The following is a 17,640-nucleotide window of genomic DNA, read 5'->3' as shown; positions in this document are numbered from 1 at the left end:
ACTAACAATTATCTTCACATACTTACAAAACATTATTTATAGTTAACGGAAATGTTTTATTAGCAATTTAAAGTAAATTTAATGTGATATGTAAGAGACAAGAATAAATAAAAGCATCCAATTTTAAAAAATAAACTGACAAAAGTTACATAAATTCAGCCGGTTCTATATCCAAGAGGAGCAAAGTCTTATTGAGTACTTCCCTGATAGCCTTAATGAGGTAGATGTGAGCATAAAGAGTTGGCATTAAGTGATCACGTTTTTCCTAAGTAATTGAAAAAAAAAATCAATTTATGATATTTAGCCATTCAATAAAAGAAAAAAAAAGTTCAGTACTTACCGTTAATATACGAGTTTTACGATAGTAAATGCTAAAAACGCCTACCATCTTATGCAAAAATCGTGTAATGAGATGAATTGCGCACAATCCACGTTCTAACTGATCTAAACAGCGTTCGACTAAATCGGGAAACCCGATCAAATAAACGAAAACCAACTCCCATTCTTTCTGAATATAGAAAAATTATTGAATGATAAAAAATAAATTGACGACAAAATATACACCAACGGATAGAGCATCACGTTGGACTTGAAATAGAAAACCAGTGTTACCCGTAGATAACAACAAAGCCCGATGCATGCATAAATGAAAACTATATTAAATCTTTAAATAGTAAATCGATTAAGGGGTATTATGCGTTTGTAACGAATTCATAGCAAACTTATTTGAAGCAAATTTTTTTCTAAAAGAGCGCGGATTCGCTCCCACGGATTGCGTTTTGTTGTGGATGATGCCTTAATATACTAGTGGTAGCTACACCTACCTCTTCATTTAGCAGCTCCCAATTGACGGAGTTCAACGGTGGCAAAGATTCGTAATCTCCATTGGTTACACGTTCGTCAAATGAACGTAAAAGTGACTCCAGTCTAGCGGAGTTGTAAAATATGAATGAGGCGCCTTTAGATCTGCTTTGACCACATCGAATTATTTTGACCGGGCTGCTATGTTTAACTTCTAGTAGGTCGACAGAAACAGCAGCGGAGCCTAAGCGTTTCATTAAAGCACAAAAACGTACGTCCTGTTTGACACGTACGCCATACTTATGCTGTGCCATTAAATACATATCGTTCGAGCGTAGACTAAAAAAACTCAAAATCTAGTACTTGCAAAAACATTCTATAATATAAATTACTTCAAATATTCCGTGGCAGGCATTTTGCACAAGCCTCCGTTACTTAAAGGATCAACGACAAGACCGCATTTTGCTACAACTGCGGTTCCTTGTAAACCTTGTACGTCCTTTGCTCTTACACTTTCCACTTTCAAATGTAAGCATTGTTTAAAGCTCAAGTCATTTACTTTGGTCCAACTGGAATAGCATAGGACATTTTGCAAAGCGTTATACAACAATTTAATGCGATACGATGACAAATCTTGTAGCACTCTTGTGTCTTCCTCTAACGGTTCTATGTACACGTAACGTTTTTCCAATTTCTTTAACTGACCATAGTTTTTATCAGTAAGTATATGGCTAATAGTTCGTTTTATTATGTCTGTGCGTTTCAAATATACATGACAACGTTCCGGATTGACAATTAATCTTTCCACTGGTAAATCCCATGTAGCAGCAACTTGAAGGAAATGTAATTTTTGTTCGTCGCTTTCAAAATTGTTAGGCTTTAACATATGAAATATATTTTCGTTTAGTTTCTGCCTACAATCGTTGAAGTGATTAAACCAAATTTCCGGTTTGGACGGAAAGCTTACTTCACCTAGGAGAGTTAACTTCTCGCTGTGGACTTTTATGAAGGTCGAAACGCTTCTTATAACGCCAAAATCCTCTGAAGGCTTTACAAATTGTTCTAAAATATTTTGAATTAGTTGATTGACAGGATTCTGCATTTTCAAGGAAATCGTTGACTTTTTTTTTTTCTGCTCAATTATTGAAGTTGTTTATGGGTAGAATTTTTAAATGCTTCTGTTCATTTCTTTTTTTTTTTCTTACAGCTTTCAATTTTTTTTATTTCACTTGGATTTTTAAGAAATTGTGTTTTTTCCGTCATTTCCAATCGCAAGTGTTTTAGCGCTGCCATAGCACATTTTAATGTTAGTGTGGCAACTCTGCCGATGCCTTTTTCAATGACAACCACGAATTAATAAATTAAAGAACTGCCGTGGAGTTTTGTTGTTAGTTAAGTGGAATACTCAAATTTTTCGTAAGACAGTAAATAAAATTATTTAATTCGAATTACGATTGCTGCGTTAGAAATGTCGGTTGTCATAGATTTGAAGGCGGTGTGCTTAATATGCCTGCAACCGGAAAAGTCGCTGCACGATATATTTGCACCAGATGAAAAAAATCCTGAATTGCAAGTATCATTTAAAATTGGACGTTGTTCGAATATGAAACTGGATCCGAACAACAAACGGTTGCCTAATAAAATTTGTGAGTCATGCTTGGAAGATCTTCAGATTGCTTGGCGCTTCCGTCAGAACTGTGAAACAGCCTTAACAATATTCCGCACAATACTGCGAGATCAAGATGATACAGAGATCTTAAGTAGCAAACAATTTACTACAGAGAAAATTAAAGTTCCGGAAGGACTAAAAATAAAATGTGTAGAAACAGAGTCCAAAAATTTCTGTACGGCTACCACCTCTCTTGAAGCCGAAATAAATGAAGACGACCCTACAAAAAGTAACGAGCTGGAACGGGAAAAGAAGTTTGCCTTCCACACGGAAACTATCAAATTGGAAAGCGAAGATGACGATCATATTAGCTCAGCAGACACCGGCCCTTATCAGACTGAAGAGTATGTAGAATATTATATGTCCGAAGAAATTATAGATGAGGAAGCTGGCGCTGACACCATTGTGGAAATCCAAGAGGAAAACTTTAAAACCAATGCCGCACATTCATTCAAAGCGGAAAGCCCATCTGCAGGAAGCAGTAGTAGCAAATTTAATAAATATTTGGAAGATAATAGTGATGTACTGGTTACTGATATTCCCGAAATTGAAAAACAACCAACACCCGCACGCCGTACTAGAGGACGCCCCCGAAAATATTACGTTAACGCTAACGAGAGTAACTTAAATCCATCACACCCAGGTGATGACGATAGTGCAAATCAAAGTGAAGACAATATCAAACCGCCGGCGATGACAACACGTCATGTACGTACGCGTAAACGTAAAGTATCGCCTCCGGATTCCCAGCCGGCAAAAATATGTGAAATTTGCGGTAACAAATATCGTTACCAGCACGCTTTAAATGCTCACATGAGACGCCACAATAATGACAAGCCATTCCCCTGCGAATTTTGCGATAAAGCTTTTATATCTCATGTTGAGTTAAGACGCCACATTCGTGTACATACTGGCCATAAGCCATATGCCTGTCAATATTGTGACCGCCGTTTCTCCGATTTTGGTTCTCGAATCAAGCACGAACGGACACACACTGGTGAACGCCCATACAGCTGTAACACATGCGGTAAAAGTTTTGCTTATGCTCATGTTTTGTCGGTACACTATCGTACTCACACTGGCGAAAAGAAATTTCGTTGTGATCAGTGTGATAAGGGTTTTACGAAGAAAGCCTATCTCCTAAGCCACATGCAACATCATGCTCGAGCTAATGAAGTCGACAATGCCGAAATGATGAACATGAAATCGGTAGCTTTGGAAGAGTGCATTTTAACAACCGAATACATCGAAGAGGGCGAAGAAATGGATGAAGAGGAAGACGGTACGGAAATTCACGTATTGATGGGTGAACATAATGATGAAAATGAATTCACCGTAAATGTTAGATAAGTTTTAAACTAAGAAAGGACTTACAAATGTTATTGGTAAATTAAAGGAAATTGTAAAAATTGATTTTAAGCGGAGCAAAATCAATAAACAAAGAAAAAAAGGGAAACCATTACCACTTTTATCAACTATTTTCATTAATTTTGCAGATTAATTGTTTACAAAACACCTTCGAAAGCTTACGATACGCTTTAAATATATAATAATCAAAATATGCATTGCGAGCACTTGTATTTGTGTAAAGGCTTGCTGTGTAGAACTAAGCAAACTTCGATTTATTTGTGTGATGTTAGGAACTTAAAATCTAAAGCAGAGACGGAACGAATATACAACTGCAAGCGAACGTAAAATTGTGGCTAAATTTCAAAACAAATACATTTGCGAAAGTTTTTGTTAATTTCCAAATGCAGTACGACCTGTTACATGATCTTTTATAAAATATCTATAGAATATATACGAGATTTACGGGGAGCTTACATTTCATGTCTTCTTTATTTCTGCTTCTTATTTTGTTTCCATTCTTCTTCATTCTGTTTCCACAACTCCAAGTACTCCTCAATTTGACTATCTTCCAAAGTATTGAACTGATTTTGACTCATTTTCATTAAACGGCGTATTAAATATAATTTTTCTTCTTGACCGTATGGTCTTCTGCATATTGTAAAGCGCCATAGCCAGTTTAACTGCCATAATAGCCACCGCGTTAAAGTATATGGGAAGATAATCAACTGTACCAACAAAATATCCCATAATGATGGTTTGGCACCCTTCACATCCATTTTTTCTTCAATAACTTTACGTACTATGCGCTCCAACTCTTCCTTTTGTTCGATTTTATTTAGGCGTTGCTTGCCTTTGCGATTGTTGATTTTCTCATTGATTTCATCCCTAGCTATTTTCAACGCTTTATTTCGATATTTAGGTACAGTGGCAAAATATTTTATTGCTGAGTCGTAGCGCTGCCAGCCGGAATAATATTGTACAATAGAAATCACAGTCAGGATAACTACAATTACTATGCGTACATCCACTTTTGGGGCCACACGCCGCCGGTAATAGCGATAGTAATGAGCATAATATTCGTCAGGATGGTCTAGCATATAATCATAATTGTTACGTGAATCATCATCTTTTAATATCTCATAAGCAGTGGCAATATGTTTAAATTGTACTTCAGCCTCGGCTTTAGTGTCTATCGTACGATGAAGATCCGGATGATATTTACGCGCCAGTGTGCGATAAGCTTTGCCAATTTCATTTTTCGATGAATCTCTTGTTACTCCCAAAACATCGTAACAATTTTGTTTACCGCAATACAAACCATCGAGCAAACACACAACGAATGTAGGCAAAAGTATTAAATAGAAGATGAAACTTATCAAATGTTGTTGACACTGCATCTTTACATACTTTAACGACAGTCCGCGCAGCGTTTCTAGTCAAACTCATTAACAATAAAGTTGATTTCTGTTACGCCTTATTAATATAGTTGATTTCTAAGTTTGCCACGTTTGCTTCTTCATTAAAAACACTGCAAATGACAATGAACTGTTGAGGACCGTCAATGAGATCCAAATTTATTTATCTTTCGATGATTTGAGAAAACTTTTATTTGTTTTATTTTCAGCTTTATAAAAACGCGGCCAATAGAGACCTCCTTTTTTAAACAAAATTCCATACAAATGCCTACACACCACTAAACCACTAACAACAATATATTAATTATTATCCCAACAATCCCAACGGCTGTGTCACAGTCGTGCACGTTGTCCTTTAAATGAAATTTCTCTGTTTTTTTGGAAAAAATTATATTAGTAAACTCTTACATTACCTACTAAAAAATTAAATGAATATCCGGGAATTTCTTTAAAATATACTTCTGGCAATCACGTATCTGTTGAGAAATAAAACACGTGCGATTTTTTGCTATAGAACTTGTAATTAATTAAAAATCTATCAGCATGTCTTTGCCAAAACGAAAACGTGTGTCCAAGAAAAATAAATCAGCCTGGCGTAAAACTGATATAAAGGATGTTGAGGATTTTTTAGAGGATAAATTGCGCGACGAGCGAATCGGGTGAGTGAAGCAAAATATCAGACGTCGTATTTTCTAAGGATGAATTTTTACTTGATTTAAATTTTAGAACATTTTCTGAAAAACAAAATGAAGATATTTTCCACATAGATGTTATAGCCACAGAATCTAAAAGGAAACTTAACACTGAGAAGCAAAAGCGCAAATTAAATGCTATAAAGCCTATGAAATCTTGGAAAGGTTTAGAGAATTACTCAAAAGTTGAAGATCCGATTGTAAAAAGGTGAACTTTTTGTAATGAGAAATATATACTTAATAGTTATTCTTTATTATTCTTTCGCAGAAATACAGTGAAGCAAAAAAAGTGCGGGCGGGATATAGAGAAAGAAGTCTGCAATCCTATTAGATCGAGACATTTTAAAGCCAACCAAGATCGGGCGAAATATTATGAAAAGGTGGAAGAACGACTTAAGAAAAAGGCCAGCGGAATACCGGATATCAATAAAGACATTTGGACCGATGCGGATTTTCGTGACAATATTCCTGGCCTTAAAGACGAAAAGGGTTGGATCAGCAGAGATTTAAGTCTATATATAGCAAAGAACATAGGCAAACCAATTATTAAAGTCCACGATAGCATACGCCATCGTACTACGAAAGCAAAGTAAGAACTCGTTCGCAAACAATGACAAATGTTGTATATTATTATATTATTTTTTTATTTTCTTAGAAATTTTGAACCACCTCATCCAGGCATAAGTTACAATCCCTCGTTAGAAGATCATCAAAAATTAATTTTAAAGGTCGTGGAAAAGGAAGAAAACATTATTAAGGGAGAAAAACATTTGGAACGCGTTACTACGCGTATGTTTAAGAAAGTTACTCCCGAAGAAAAGGAAGCTTTTTATATGAGAGAAATGCGTTCAGGTTTTGAAGATGATGATAATGAAGATACAGACGATGATATCAAGAATTTTCAAAGCAATGAGGATTCTACATATCAGACGAGTAATCCACCAGTAGAAAACAAAAAGAAATCGAAACAAGCACGCAGCAAAGAACTTAAACAAAAAGAGCTCGAAAAGAAAACTTTGGAGAAGAAAATGAAAAAAAAACAAACTGTTGATATCAACCGTATCAAATCTCTAAAAAAGGAAATCTCAGAAGAAGAAGAAAGCTTGAACGCCTTGAAAAAGAAACGTAAAAAGACGGCTTTGAAAAAGAAATACGAAACGAAACGTTTGGGCCGTTTAAAATTTATTGAGCAAGACGAAGATGTTAATATGCCAGAGGACTTGGCCGGCAGCATGTGTAATATAAAGCAGGAAAGTAGTCTTCTTATAGATCGGTTCAAAAGTTTCCAAAAGCGAAATATGCTCCCAGTAAGCGTAGCCGTAGGCAAACAAAAAACACCGAAAGTCAAACGATTTCCACGCAGTTCACACAAAGACCCTGGTATCTCGTACCAAATGCTCCGCGAACAGCGTATTGTCAAAAAGAAAGTTTCATAAATTTAAACGTTATATACGTTTATTAAACTAATAAAAAATATACTGAAATTGGTTTTACACAAACAAAAGATTTTTACAAAGATTTAACCAAACGTAAATGGATGTGCATTGCAATAATCTGATGAGTAGCATATAAACGTTTAATAAAAGATAGATTTAGTTAAAAATATGTATGGCAAGGAATGATTCAAGTTAAAATATTAGCATTGCTTTCATTACAATTTATCCCTGAACATGGTTTCTGTGATCAAAATTTTTAAATTTTCTTTGGTGTCATTTTTAGAAAGATTCATTAAGGCTTCTTTAGAGAGCTTCCCTAGCGTTTTATCTATATGCGAGAAATTATTGATTATTTTGCTTCACAAACGCACCTTTTGCCAAATTTTGTTCATACGACCATTATTGTCAAATATGCTACGTACTAGGAAGACTTGGAGAAGACCCACTGCTATCATGGCACAAATTTGGATGAATGACCTAACATTCACTTTCATAAAGTTTGCTTCTGCTAGGTTGCGATCACGTGCTTCGTGAGAACGCAGAATATCTTGTATCTGTCGAGCTTTAGTCATCTGCATTCGTATACGGCCTATATAATCCATGATATCTTGCACTTTCATTTCGTAATATTCCTCGGGTGTTAAGCCTTCGAGCATATCATTCCATTGATTATCACCTAAGTTCTGTTCACCCTCTCTTTCCACAATTAATTCGAAAAAAACTGTTTTCCTGTTAAACGCACTAAAAGTATTATCAAAACAAAATCGGTAATCACCGTCGAGCTGCACTTCATGACGATGTATATTTTCAGATTTTTTAAAATCACCCACAATTATCAAGCCTATGGGATCGTTAAGGGAAAAACTAATATCCAAATCACCATTACCGCCATCGATCACCTGGTATTCGATGTCGATAGTTTCACCTTTGTTTACATGATGATAGAAGCATTCTTTTTTGCCCGCGTCAATGTGCACCGTCATTTCCTTATCATATGCCTCCACCGACACCCTCAGCAAATAGCAAACAATAAAAACCAGATACTGTCGAATCGTTGAAAAAAAATTCTATGTAATAAAATTTTAATTTTCATTCATCGTTAGTTTTTTTATGAATTCTAAGATATTATAAAATTTACCATTTTTTCGCTTTTAGCACAACAAAATAAACAGAGCTAAGGTCAAAAACACAAAGAAACCGCACTCGCATGACAAGCATTGAAATTGAAGTTGAACACATTGAAAACAATGAATATGCACACATAGAAATTTTTAAGCATTTAAGCATGAAAAGTTGCTTAACTCTTTATTAGGCATTCTCGGGGTTGTTATCGAACAAGTTGTATGGTTTTATTGGAAAATACAACCAACTTCAGCGTATAAGCAAATAAGGATAATTTAATTAATTGAAAATAACTTTATTAAAGTTCCAACAAAGTACTTTGTTCTCACATCAAACCGTTTGTGCACAACACAGCGAATCTTCTATTGTTGAATTGCTGAATTTCAAATGAAGAAGAAGAAGACATAAAAGTAAAAATAAGCAAGGTAGGAGGCAAAATAAAGTCGATTTATTTCAAATTTGGAAGTCAGTTTTTAAGTTTTATTATTATTTTGCATTACTTTAAAAATAATTTCCGAATTTTGGGTTTAATTTGCAAATGCAAATAACGGTTTTCGATAGTGTCAGCGTGATTAGCCAATGTTTCATCAGTATGGTATACCCAGTTTTTTCATTTTTGTTTAATAAAAGGTGTTCAAATGCTGAATTTCATCACTTTGTAAACCATAAACTGCGATATTTCCGATATTTATAGGCGTAAAAGTGTAGTTTGCTTTGCGGAAGAATAATGTAAAAACAAATGATTATCTTTGTAATAACAATAAAAAAGAGTGAGGAAGTCTAAATGTGAGAAGTGTTCAAAATTGATGAAGAAGGAGAACGGGACCTTAACGGATTTGCCCGAGTCGTTTATTAAAAGTAAGGAGTACTCAGAAGCGAGTACTGTACATCTTCGCTATACTAAAGATGTCAGGCTCAAATAACTTGGCTTAGAAATTTATTTGACTGATACATTTGTAGAGAACGGAAACGGACTTCGCTGGTTTGTGACAAACGACGACTGTAAAAAACATTGCCTTAATTTTTTAAATAGCTTAATTAAAGTGTTGTTTTTGAAGAATGTATACTTTTTGTCCGACAGTTTGGTAGCCGACGACGGAGTCAGCAAAGGACAAAAAATGGAGAAAATTAATGCAAACAATTTGACATAACAATATATTTGTATTAATATACCCTTGCTTTTATAGTTTTTTTATCATTATCAATATATTGTTCCTTATGTATTTTACTCTATTAGTTATTGTATTCGTTTTTTTCATACTAGTTATCTTTTAGAAGTAGTTGTGTCTTATGAATAATCTAACATCAATTTAATTAATTTTAATTTTAATGTGTGTGTGTAGTGACATAGAAACGGTACATAAAACTAAACTATTTTCTGGGAAGCAGCTATTTAGAATAATTTCTAGCGTGCCTAGTGTAATACTTTAAGGGTAATCTGGAAGATTGCGCACAATTGCCCAATAAATAGGAAAAGGCCGTGTAGCAGAGACTAAGAGAAATAGTTATAACTTTAATTTTGGCAAAGTTGAATATTGATAAAAATGTACAAATTGGAAATAATCGTAGTAATATTTTGCTTCTATTAAGAATAGGAAAAATATGTAAAGTTAAAATTAGATCGAATAATTATAAAAAACATCTTTTTGGCAATAAATAGATAGGTATATATAAAAATAGTATTGATTTGCGAAAAATAAAGCAAGCAAGCAGAGAAAAACGAAAAGTTTAAAATTCTATCACTTACGCGCCTCTACTTATAACTGTTTAAACAAACGCACGCACAATCCACTTGACATGAATATTTCTGTCTTGATGCAATACACTCACGCACGGGTCTATTGAATGCGCGCACTATCGTACACAGATGTTGATTGTGTGGAATCTTACGCATTTCAGTTTCCTACCCCCTCTCTCTTAGGATCTTTAATATCGTTCCTTTATATCATATGACTTGGGGTATTAATCAATAATTTTACTGCGCAAATGTTGCTAGTAAAACGTCCTATCTTAAATGTGTAATGTTTTCTTGAGAGATAAGATGCTTGCTTATACGGTACAGCATCAAAATCAATGACTTAATATGTATGATCAAAGAAAAGGTGTCCATGAAGCACACAACAAACAATGCACTTCTACGGAAAATCAATTAGAAAATGTGCATTTGTCATAAACCCAGGTAATGGTCGACAAAGAAATACCAAAGCTTTCATATGAAATCATAAAGCAGTGGGCAAACAAATCGGAGAGATAAGCAAATTATCTTAAGAAGTTATATATTTTAGGACTACGGATGACTGACAACAATGAGACTATGGATTGACAATTGTACAGACGGACGTGCTCCTAATAACGGAGCAAATGCTGCCTAAAAAAGTTTATAACGCACGGTGGAAGCTAAATGGACTAAATTTCAGCAAAATATTTCAAAGATTGCGACCTCGCAAGCTTAGAATCATTCGGGTCTTAAGCGATTGCTATAATAAATCTACCGTAAGCCACTATGGGGTTTATACTGGGGTGTAAAAACTTACATATGCAATTTACAGTTTGTCAGCTATTAATTTCTGTACATTAAAAATATTTGACAAATATAATAAGTAGTGTGTGTAGGATGTAAAAGCAACTTGAGCAAGTTCAAATTTAATGTCTATTATATTGTTTATAATGCGATATGATAATGAGTTTTCATATCGATCCTTGATAAGATTTACTGGCTTCATACATGATAATAAACGGTTTTCTTGATTTTAGCGGATACACATTATATTTGGAGGTGTAAGATATGGGTAAGTTCATGGCGAGCCATGGTCGTGTATTGTTGTCAATACGGGTTAGTGAAATTGATTTAGTCATGTCTGTCTGTCTGTCTGTGTCACTCGCAATTACTAAAATTTGGTTAATTATGAATTTACTCCTTATTCGGAGTTTATGCTGACTGCGAAGTCTGCAATTACGGCCGTTAACATTGCTTCAGCTGAAAAGGCAAAAGTTCACTTATTGCTCTTATAAAAAATTTTCAAAGCTGATTACGATAGACTCGCAATTTTAATATGTCAACATTGAAATAAACATGTTTATTTCCTTGTCTTTATCCTACTTCCGCTCTTTTTCGTACTTATATGTTTTTGTTAATCTTTAATTTATATGTAAATTAGTATATTAATGTTTGAACAAAGAATTATAAGAACGTTTGACTTCAAGCGAAGTAATTTGGCAAAATTATCAAAATCATCAGCTATATAAATGGCGTAATAAGTTTAATCAAATACTTTGTGCTGAAACCATTGAATTTTGGTGTTATGTTACTTTTTTGTGCAATATTATAGCGTTAAATTACAAATATGAAGAGCTGATGAAACGCAGTCTTTTTACGAAATACATTGTGTAAACTAGGGACGGTAAGATTTTTGATCTTAGATAGACAGCATTTTTTACCTGTTATTATTATGTCAATTTGAAGATCACAGAGATATATGTATAAGCAAATTATTGTATTAAATCTGGGTGGCATGTCATTTACGTGAATTTAGTTGACTAGATGTTTTTCAAGCATTATTTGACAACACTGCATAAGATCATATCCACTCTAGTATTATAAGTCTGGTTGCCGCGCTAACGCGCAGAATGTTGCTAATAAGCAGAATAGAATTTGCATTTAAAGTAGGGCACACAGGTGACCACTTGGCCCTTTTAGTACATCTGTAAAGGTAAATAAATAATAATAATAAAATAGTTCATAATAAAATAATAATTACGAGTAAAAAATTTACTTTTCTTAAAAGAAAATGCTACGCGAGGGACTAATTTGTAAATGCGTTTTAAAACACAATGATGCGTTATTGCTATATTCGGGATGGGACTCCAGCTTTGCCGAATTTTTGCAATACGTTGTGAGAACTGGGAAATCATATGGCTTTCACATAACACACGTATAAAAAGAAACAAAGACAATTTATTTTAAGTTGTGAAATTATTGATCTAACTAATGTTATTTTGTACTACTGTAAATTATTGTTATGCGATTTAAAATTTTAGTTCATGCTCCATACTTTTTTATAAAGAATAAAAACGATCAATAAAATTCTTTTAGTGTTTTTTACTGCGCCAGTGAAGTGCAGCTCTATTTAATATTATTTTTGCTCATTCTTTATTTCGTTAATCAATTAAATATTTAATTTGTCTGTATATTAATTTCTCTATCGTTGTTTTTCATTTATTTTTTGTTGATTTCTTTAGTTTTACTTCTCATATCACATTTTTTTATTTATATTAGCATTGATTTCTATATTTTTTCTTGCAAAATAATACGATAACGTGGATTCTCACTTGGGACTTCTTAACCCGAAAAACAGAATAATAGATAATTGTGTTTAGGCCTATGAAGCGCTTTCACGTTCGTAGAACAAAACATTAGCTACCCTTTAAACATAGCTTTTCCTTTTATAAAAACATTCAATACGCCTGACAACTCTAGTTTGCAATATAATGTCATTCAATCCATCATATGGATTTAAGCAGTGAAACCGGAAAAGTGGAGAATTTTTTTTTTTTTTTGCAAAATTTGTAGTGTAAAGTTAACAATAAATTAAATAGAAATTTATTAGTATCGACCAAAGTTGAATAATATTATAAGGAACATGCACCAACAGAAGTTGCTTCTAATGCTAGGACAGTCGTTGATAGGTAAAATCAACTTAGTTCGGTCGTCTTTGATGTTTTGCTTTGTTTTCAATTATTCTTCATTTTTGTTTTCTTTAGGTACGGGATTTTTTTTTCTATATATTCAGCATGTACGGTCTGTTTTTGAGACACGAACGAATATAGCTCATTTGACCCAATTGGAACGTGAATCTTTATTTCGAGGAGAAGATGCCCTATATTATAGCTTTTATAAAACTTTGACAGAGGCACCGGATTTCATGAGCGGCATTGAAAGATTGCAAAATTTAACTGATATTGAGTACCCTCGCAACGTGAATGTTATTCACAGATTTCACGTATTGCCGGAGCTTATTATTGGGTATTATTGGAAAATTTTTTTATATAATGAAAACAAACGTGTAATATGATTTTAGAGCTTTGTATCATTTCTTGCGTTCGCATCAACGTTTGGGACTTTTATCTTTGTTTAGCTGTTGGCGTTCGGATGATATACGATTGACGTTAGAATATGGTAATTGCGAAGGTCAAGCAATGCAATTTTATACGGAGTGTGTATGGCTGTTGGGTGGGTTTACCATGCTCTTAATATACATGTACGGATTACTGCTCAGTCGTAACATGTTCGGTGGTATTTATGCAGTAACATCGTACATTATGTTTCACAGCTTTGCTTCAAAGATATATGAAAGCCCTGCAGCACGTGAAAATTTTGCTTTTCCAGCTATCTTTATGCAAATGTTTTATTTATGCTTCTGCATAAATCAGTTATACGAACGTAAAGCACATTCTCTGTCCATATTAACCGTGAGTTTACAAGTCGTTCTTAATATTTTTTTAATGCACTTAATGTTCTTATCATTAAAACAGATGGTAGAAATGTCTTTCCTTACGGCTCTGGCCTTATTATGCTGGCAATTCTCTACAGTTATATTTGCCAGTCAAATACTCATAATGATGGTACCATGGATTTTGAATTCAACGACACAAACCAGACTAGTAAATGTTTTCATTAATGAATACGCTGCAACTCATTTAATGGCCATTTGGTTGGCCTACTCTGTGTCGGATGGTAACAAAAGATATATTTTTGCCTGGCAGTTGGGACCAGCCATCGGTTTGTTTTTTATATCAATGATAAGATTTTCAAAGCAACAATCATCGCCCCCGTTGCCCGATGAGAACAATATTGGTTTCTCATTGAAAATTTTGCCCATGGGATTTTTAATATCAATATTTTCCTTTTGCACTATAATTGATATCTTTGAAGCGACCGGTTTTGTGAGGTCCATAGAAAATACATATATATTGTACCGTGATTTGGTAATACATTGGTTACTGCAAATGAAAGTAAATTTCGTTACCACTCTTACGGCATGCAAACCTGAGTACAAGCGCATGGATTGCTTTCAATTGTGGGACTTCGTTAAAACGCTTGTAGTGAAACCCTATTGTATGTATGGTGTAGTTATGTTGGCCAAGTTTTTTCGTAAATGGCGTAAATCCACTGAACCACCTGAAGAGCCCAAAGCGGATGTCATAGAACGTGCTAAAAACTATATTCTAGAAGATTTTCTAGAGGAACATCATATTAGTATGACGGATATACTTAACAAGAAAAATGAACACATAATACTAGAATTTTTAGATCTTTTAGCCAAATGTGGCTATGACTACGAGCTTTATAAAAAAGAAAAGGCAAAATTAAAAAAAGAGAAACCAAATGATCATTTACAGTTTCTAAATGATATTAAAAAGCTAAAAGAACAAATTCAAGAAAATCATAAAAAGTCATCAGAGGAAAAGGGACGAGATGAGATTCACAGGGAATCGACTGAGGAAATGGTAGAACAGAGCGAAAGAAAGGAAAAAGCTGCTAATGAAAATGGTAAAAAAATCTCATCTACAGGAACGAGTAAAAAAGCTGCTACCAAGCTAACATCCGCTTCTTCTCAGGAAACACGTGCTAATGATAGTGATGACGAGGGCGTTTACGACTATCGTCAATTTCATTACGTGTACAGTTTTCTACAAATGGCTGTATTTACAGTTATTGGCCTTAGTATTAGAAAACTATTTTTCCTATGTTTTACGCAAGGTTGTGTTCTCACCTCGACCATATGTTCCTTATTATTGAGCGGTAAACAGCGTAACTTGTTTTGGTCAGCTTATCTGTATGTGTTTTTGGCCAGCGTTATCCATCCCGGGATAGTGGTAAGAAACCATTTTGATTAATTTGAAAAATAGTAGGAAATTAATATTCTCCTTTGGCACGGTCTCTATAATTGCGAAGCTTTTTAATTTATTGTGCGCTTGCAATTTGCTGGGTCGCATTTTTATTATTTACTAGAGAATTTGCATCGATATCATGTCTTAAGACCAATACTTATAGATTAGGGTTGTTGTGGACAGATCTCGCCTAACTTAAGATTCCATTGGTAAACTATAGAGTTTCAATTTCCTATTTCAATTTTTGCAAGTTTAGGTTCCGACGTCGAACGAACAGACTTAACTAGTTAAACGTGTGAAAGACTCCAAAAAAGTGAATAAACGCTTCGTTACAGAATGAGTCAAAGATAAACGATTTTAACTTCTATTCTATTATGACTCTTTAAGCAGAAAGAATGTATGTATGTATGTATATATAAGTTTCTTAATCTTTAAATCTGTAATAATGACATGAATTCTGCTTTTTTGGCAGAAAAAGGATGAGCATGAAGATAAGAGTATTTTATGTAGAAGCAAACTTGTGATCAAAAGTTAATGCGAGTCTTTCTTGCTCCGCAACCTATCATTTTAAAATTAAGCTTATTCGTAAATAACAAAACAAAAATTTTATTGTTGACACTTCTCTTGACAATAATTCACGTCACTCCAAGGATGATTACTTCCCAGGTTGCAACTCGTTGCTCTTGTAAGGCATATACTTTAAAACTAATATTTAGAAAAGTAACTTTGGTGAGAATAATTTATAAATGTTGGTTTATTTTGTATAGAATATACAAGACGAGTATTATCCTAACAAAAATGTGGCTAATCAAAATTTGCAATTGGATTCAATGTTAGAATGGATAAAAATGAATACCGAAAAGGATGCCGTTTTTGCCGGTAAATGCTTTTGCTTACGTAAGAAATAAATATTAAATATATCTAAATCATTTTAGGTCCTGTTGATATAATTGGTACCGTACATTTAACTACGCGAAGGCCAATTGTAAACCATGCTCATTTAGAAATTAGACAGATGAGGTAGAATTGTATATATATATTACGTGTGGCGGTTAATAATGTTTGTTACGTTAATGTACATATATAAATATGTATGAATGCTAAAATTCTAAATATCGCAGAAATTTTAAGTTTAACATGTGAACGATTAGTTCAGAATAACATTCATTCGTTCTTGGGACATTTCCCTATTTATCCTAACAGATAGTTTCGTGGGATGAGGAAGAGTGATGTCTAACGAATGTAAAGCCGAAGCGGGAAAGTCTGGTGAATTCTTATTGAAATATTTGATAAGAGTTTTTTTTCTTAATCAATCACCTTGAGCCGCTACGCTATGTTTTACTATAAGAATCCAAAAGTGACTCAAATTGATTGTACATTGCAAGTAGGGATCACTAAATAAAGTTTTACTTGTTTCAAATTGACTACTCAATGCAAATTTCACTCTCTTTAAGTGATTTACAATTGCTATCAATATTGAACACTGACTTAAAATAACCTATTACTTTTCGCTTTACGGATTGACAAAAAGACCTAGTTTTAGTTATCATCAGCGACGTGATAACATTTAATTGTAGTGCAATATTGTTAACCCGCCACATCTAATAGTTAACAGTGTTAAAACAGTTTCCAAGCAGCTTGAAACTTTTCTCCTTTGTTAACAGTGACCGCACGGAGCATGTTTATAGCGTCTTTAGCCGTCAACAATCGTCGGACATTTATAATCAATGTTCCCAATTAAAAATTCAGTATTTAATTTTATCCACTAACGATTGCACAAATGAAATTAAGTAAGAAAAGTTGACAATATATTTTATATTAGGAAGGAATGGCATAATTTTTGAATAATTCTTTCACAGTGACGAATGTGATCTATTATCAATTTGGGATGATATGCAGCCGGCTTATCGTAAATATCCACAGTTTTGTTCTGAATTATTGAATAAAAATATACCGAGCTTTTTAAAAGTTTTTAGTAATGAAAAGTATGCCATCGTAAAAATGTTTTCACATAGCGTACAAATCAATTTAAAATTCAACAAAATGCCCGAGAAGGATATGTGAATTTTATTCACGCTCTAACAGCAACAGTAATAATTAATATAAGACGCAGTCAATTATATAAAAAAAAGAAAAAAGAGGTTTAATTGTCTCCTACTGTATTTCATTATATTATATAAATTAGTAAAAGTAAATTTTGTTTTTTTTTTTAAATTCAATATAAAAGAGCTTTGTTTATTTCAAATCGATAATGGTAGTTATTA

General features: G+C 33.6%; 6 protein-coding genes across 7 annotated transcripts; 3 read left to right on the top strand and 3 right to left on the bottom strand.

Moving 5' to 3' along the window:
• Positions 1-32: 32 nt before the first annotated feature.
• On the bottom strand, positions 33-1,917 carry LOC119637129. The gene is made up of 4 exons (XM_038032970.1): positions 1,194-1,917; positions 825-1,140; positions 341-508; positions 33-265 (listed from the first exon to the last, which is right to left on the bottom strand). The coding sequence occupies exons 1-4, from the start codon at positions 1,901-1,903 to the stop codon at positions 146-148; spliced, it is 1,314 nt and encodes a 437-aa protein (XP_037888898.1). The 5' UTR covers positions 1,904-1,917; the 3' UTR covers positions 33-145.
• A 326-nt stretch (positions 1,918-2,243) lies between these two features.
• On the top strand, positions 2,244-3,922 carry LOC119637128 (zinc finger protein 561). The gene has a single exon (XM_038032969.1). The coding sequence runs from the start codon at positions 2,270-2,272 to the stop codon at positions 3,818-3,820; it is 1,551 nt and encodes a 516-aa protein (XP_037888897.1). The 5' UTR covers positions 2,244-2,269; the 3' UTR covers positions 3,821-3,922.
• Positions 3,923-4,045: 123 nt separating this feature from the next.
• Positions 4,046-5,535, bottom strand: LOC119637130 (dnaJ homolog subfamily C member 25 homolog). Its single transcript, XM_038032971.1, has one exon. It carries the CDS (start codon positions 5,215-5,217, stop codon positions 4,309-4,311), a length of 909 nt encoding a protein of 302 aa, XP_037888899.1. The 5' UTR covers positions 5,218-5,535; the 3' UTR covers positions 4,046-4,308.
• Positions 5,536-5,675: 140 nt separating this feature from the next.
• On the top strand, positions 5,676-7,420 carry LOC119637087 (ribosome biogenesis protein NOP53). The gene is made up of 4 exons (XM_038032907.1): positions 5,676-5,894; positions 5,962-6,135; positions 6,196-6,516; positions 6,583-7,420. The coding sequence occupies exons 1-4, from the start codon at positions 5,779-5,781 to the stop codon at positions 7,361-7,363; spliced, it is 1,392 nt and encodes a 463-aa protein (XP_037888835.1). The 5' UTR covers positions 5,676-5,778; the 3' UTR covers positions 7,364-7,420.
• Positions 7,421-7,463: 43 nt separating this feature from the next.
• LOC119637088 (transmembrane emp24 domain-containing protein 5) lies at positions 7,464-8,713 on the bottom strand. Of its 2 annotated transcripts, none has more exons than XM_038032908.1 (2): positions 8,502-8,713; positions 7,464-8,430 (listed from the first exon to the last, which is right to left on the bottom strand). In XM_038032908.1, exons 1-2 carry the CDS (start codon positions 8,502-8,504, stop codon positions 7,723-7,725), a joined length of 711 nt encoding a protein of 236 aa, XP_037888836.1. In that variant the 5' UTR covers positions 8,505-8,713; the 3' UTR covers positions 7,464-7,722. The 2 variants fall into 2 exon arrangements, with proteins under 2 accessions (XP_037888836.1, XP_037888837.1); XM_038032909.1 differs by having other exon boundaries at positions 7,464-8,406; positions 8,502-8,712.
• A 4,366-nt stretch (positions 8,714-13,079) lies between these two features.
• LOC119637172 (C-mannosyltransferase dpy-19 homolog) lies at positions 13,080-17,533 on the top strand. Its single transcript, XM_038033022.1, has 8 exons — positions 13,080-13,171; positions 13,247-13,508; positions 13,564-13,954; positions 14,018-15,361; positions 16,144-16,255; positions 16,312-16,396; positions 17,041-17,166; positions 17,236-17,533. The coding sequence occupies exons 1-8, from the start codon at positions 13,126-13,128 to the stop codon at positions 17,438-17,440; spliced, it is 2,571 nt and encodes an 856-aa protein (XP_037888950.1). The 5' UTR covers positions 13,080-13,125; the 3' UTR covers positions 17,441-17,533.
• The last annotated feature ends 107 nt before the right edge of the window (positions 17,534-17,640 follow it).

The sequence above is a fragment of the Glossina fuscipes genome, unplaced genomic scaffold (assembly GCF_014805625.2).
Source record: "Glossina fuscipes isolate IAEA_lab_2018 unplaced genomic scaffold, Yale_Gfus_2 43, whole genome shotgun sequence".
In the NCBI taxonomy this organism is placed as follows: domain Eukaryota; kingdom Metazoa; phylum Arthropoda; class Insecta; order Diptera; family Glossinidae; genus Glossina; species Glossina fuscipes.
This window is presented reverse-complemented; position numbering and strand designations above follow the sequence as displayed.

Excerpts from the sequence above, each read along its gene's own strand:
- LOC119637128 (XM_038032969.1), top strand. The coding sequence starts at position 2,270 with ATGTCGGTTGTCATAGATTTGAAGGCGGTGTGCTTAATATGCCTGCAA.
- LOC119637172 (XM_038033022.1), top strand. The coding sequence starts at position 13,126 with ATGCACCAACAGAAGTTGCTTCTAATGCTAGGACAGTCGTTGATAG. Across the intron at positions 16,256-16,311 it reads AAAGGATGCCGTTTTTGCCG|GTCCTGTTGATATAATTGGT; the intron begins GTAAATGCTTTT and ends AAATCATTTTAG. Across the intron at positions 16,397-17,040 it reads TTAGAAATTAGACAGATGAG|TGACCGCACGGAGCATGTTT; the intron begins GTAGAATTGTAT and ends CTTTGTTAACAG.
- LOC119637130 (XM_038032971.1), bottom strand. The coding sequence starts at position 5,217 with ATGCAGTGTCAACAACATTTGATAAGTTTCATCTTCTATTTAATACTT.
- LOC119637087 (XM_038032907.1), top strand. The coding sequence starts at position 5,779 with ATGTCTTTGCCAAAACGAAAACGTGTGTCCAAGAAAAATAAATCAGCC. Across the intron at positions 5,895-5,961 it reads TTGCGCGACGAGCGAATCGG|AACATTTTCTGAAAAACAAA; the intron begins GTGAGTGAAGCA and ends TTTAAATTTTAG. Across the intron at positions 6,136-6,195 it reads GAAGATCCGATTGTAAAAAG|AAATACAGTGAAGCAAAAAA; the intron begins GTGAACTTTTTG and ends ATTCTTTCGCAG.
- LOC119637129 (XM_038032970.1), bottom strand. The coding sequence starts at position 1,903 with ATGCAGAATCCTGTCAATCAACTAATTCAAAATATTTTAGAACAATTT. Across the intron at positions 1,141-1,193 it reads CCTGCCACGGAATATTTGAA|TCTACGCTCGAACGATATGT; the intron begins GTAATTTATATT and ends GAGTTTTTTTAG. Across the intron at positions 509-824 it reads GGGAGCTGCTAAATGAAGAG|AAAGAATGGGAGTTGGTTTT; the intron begins GTAGGTGTAGCT and ends TTCTATATTCAG.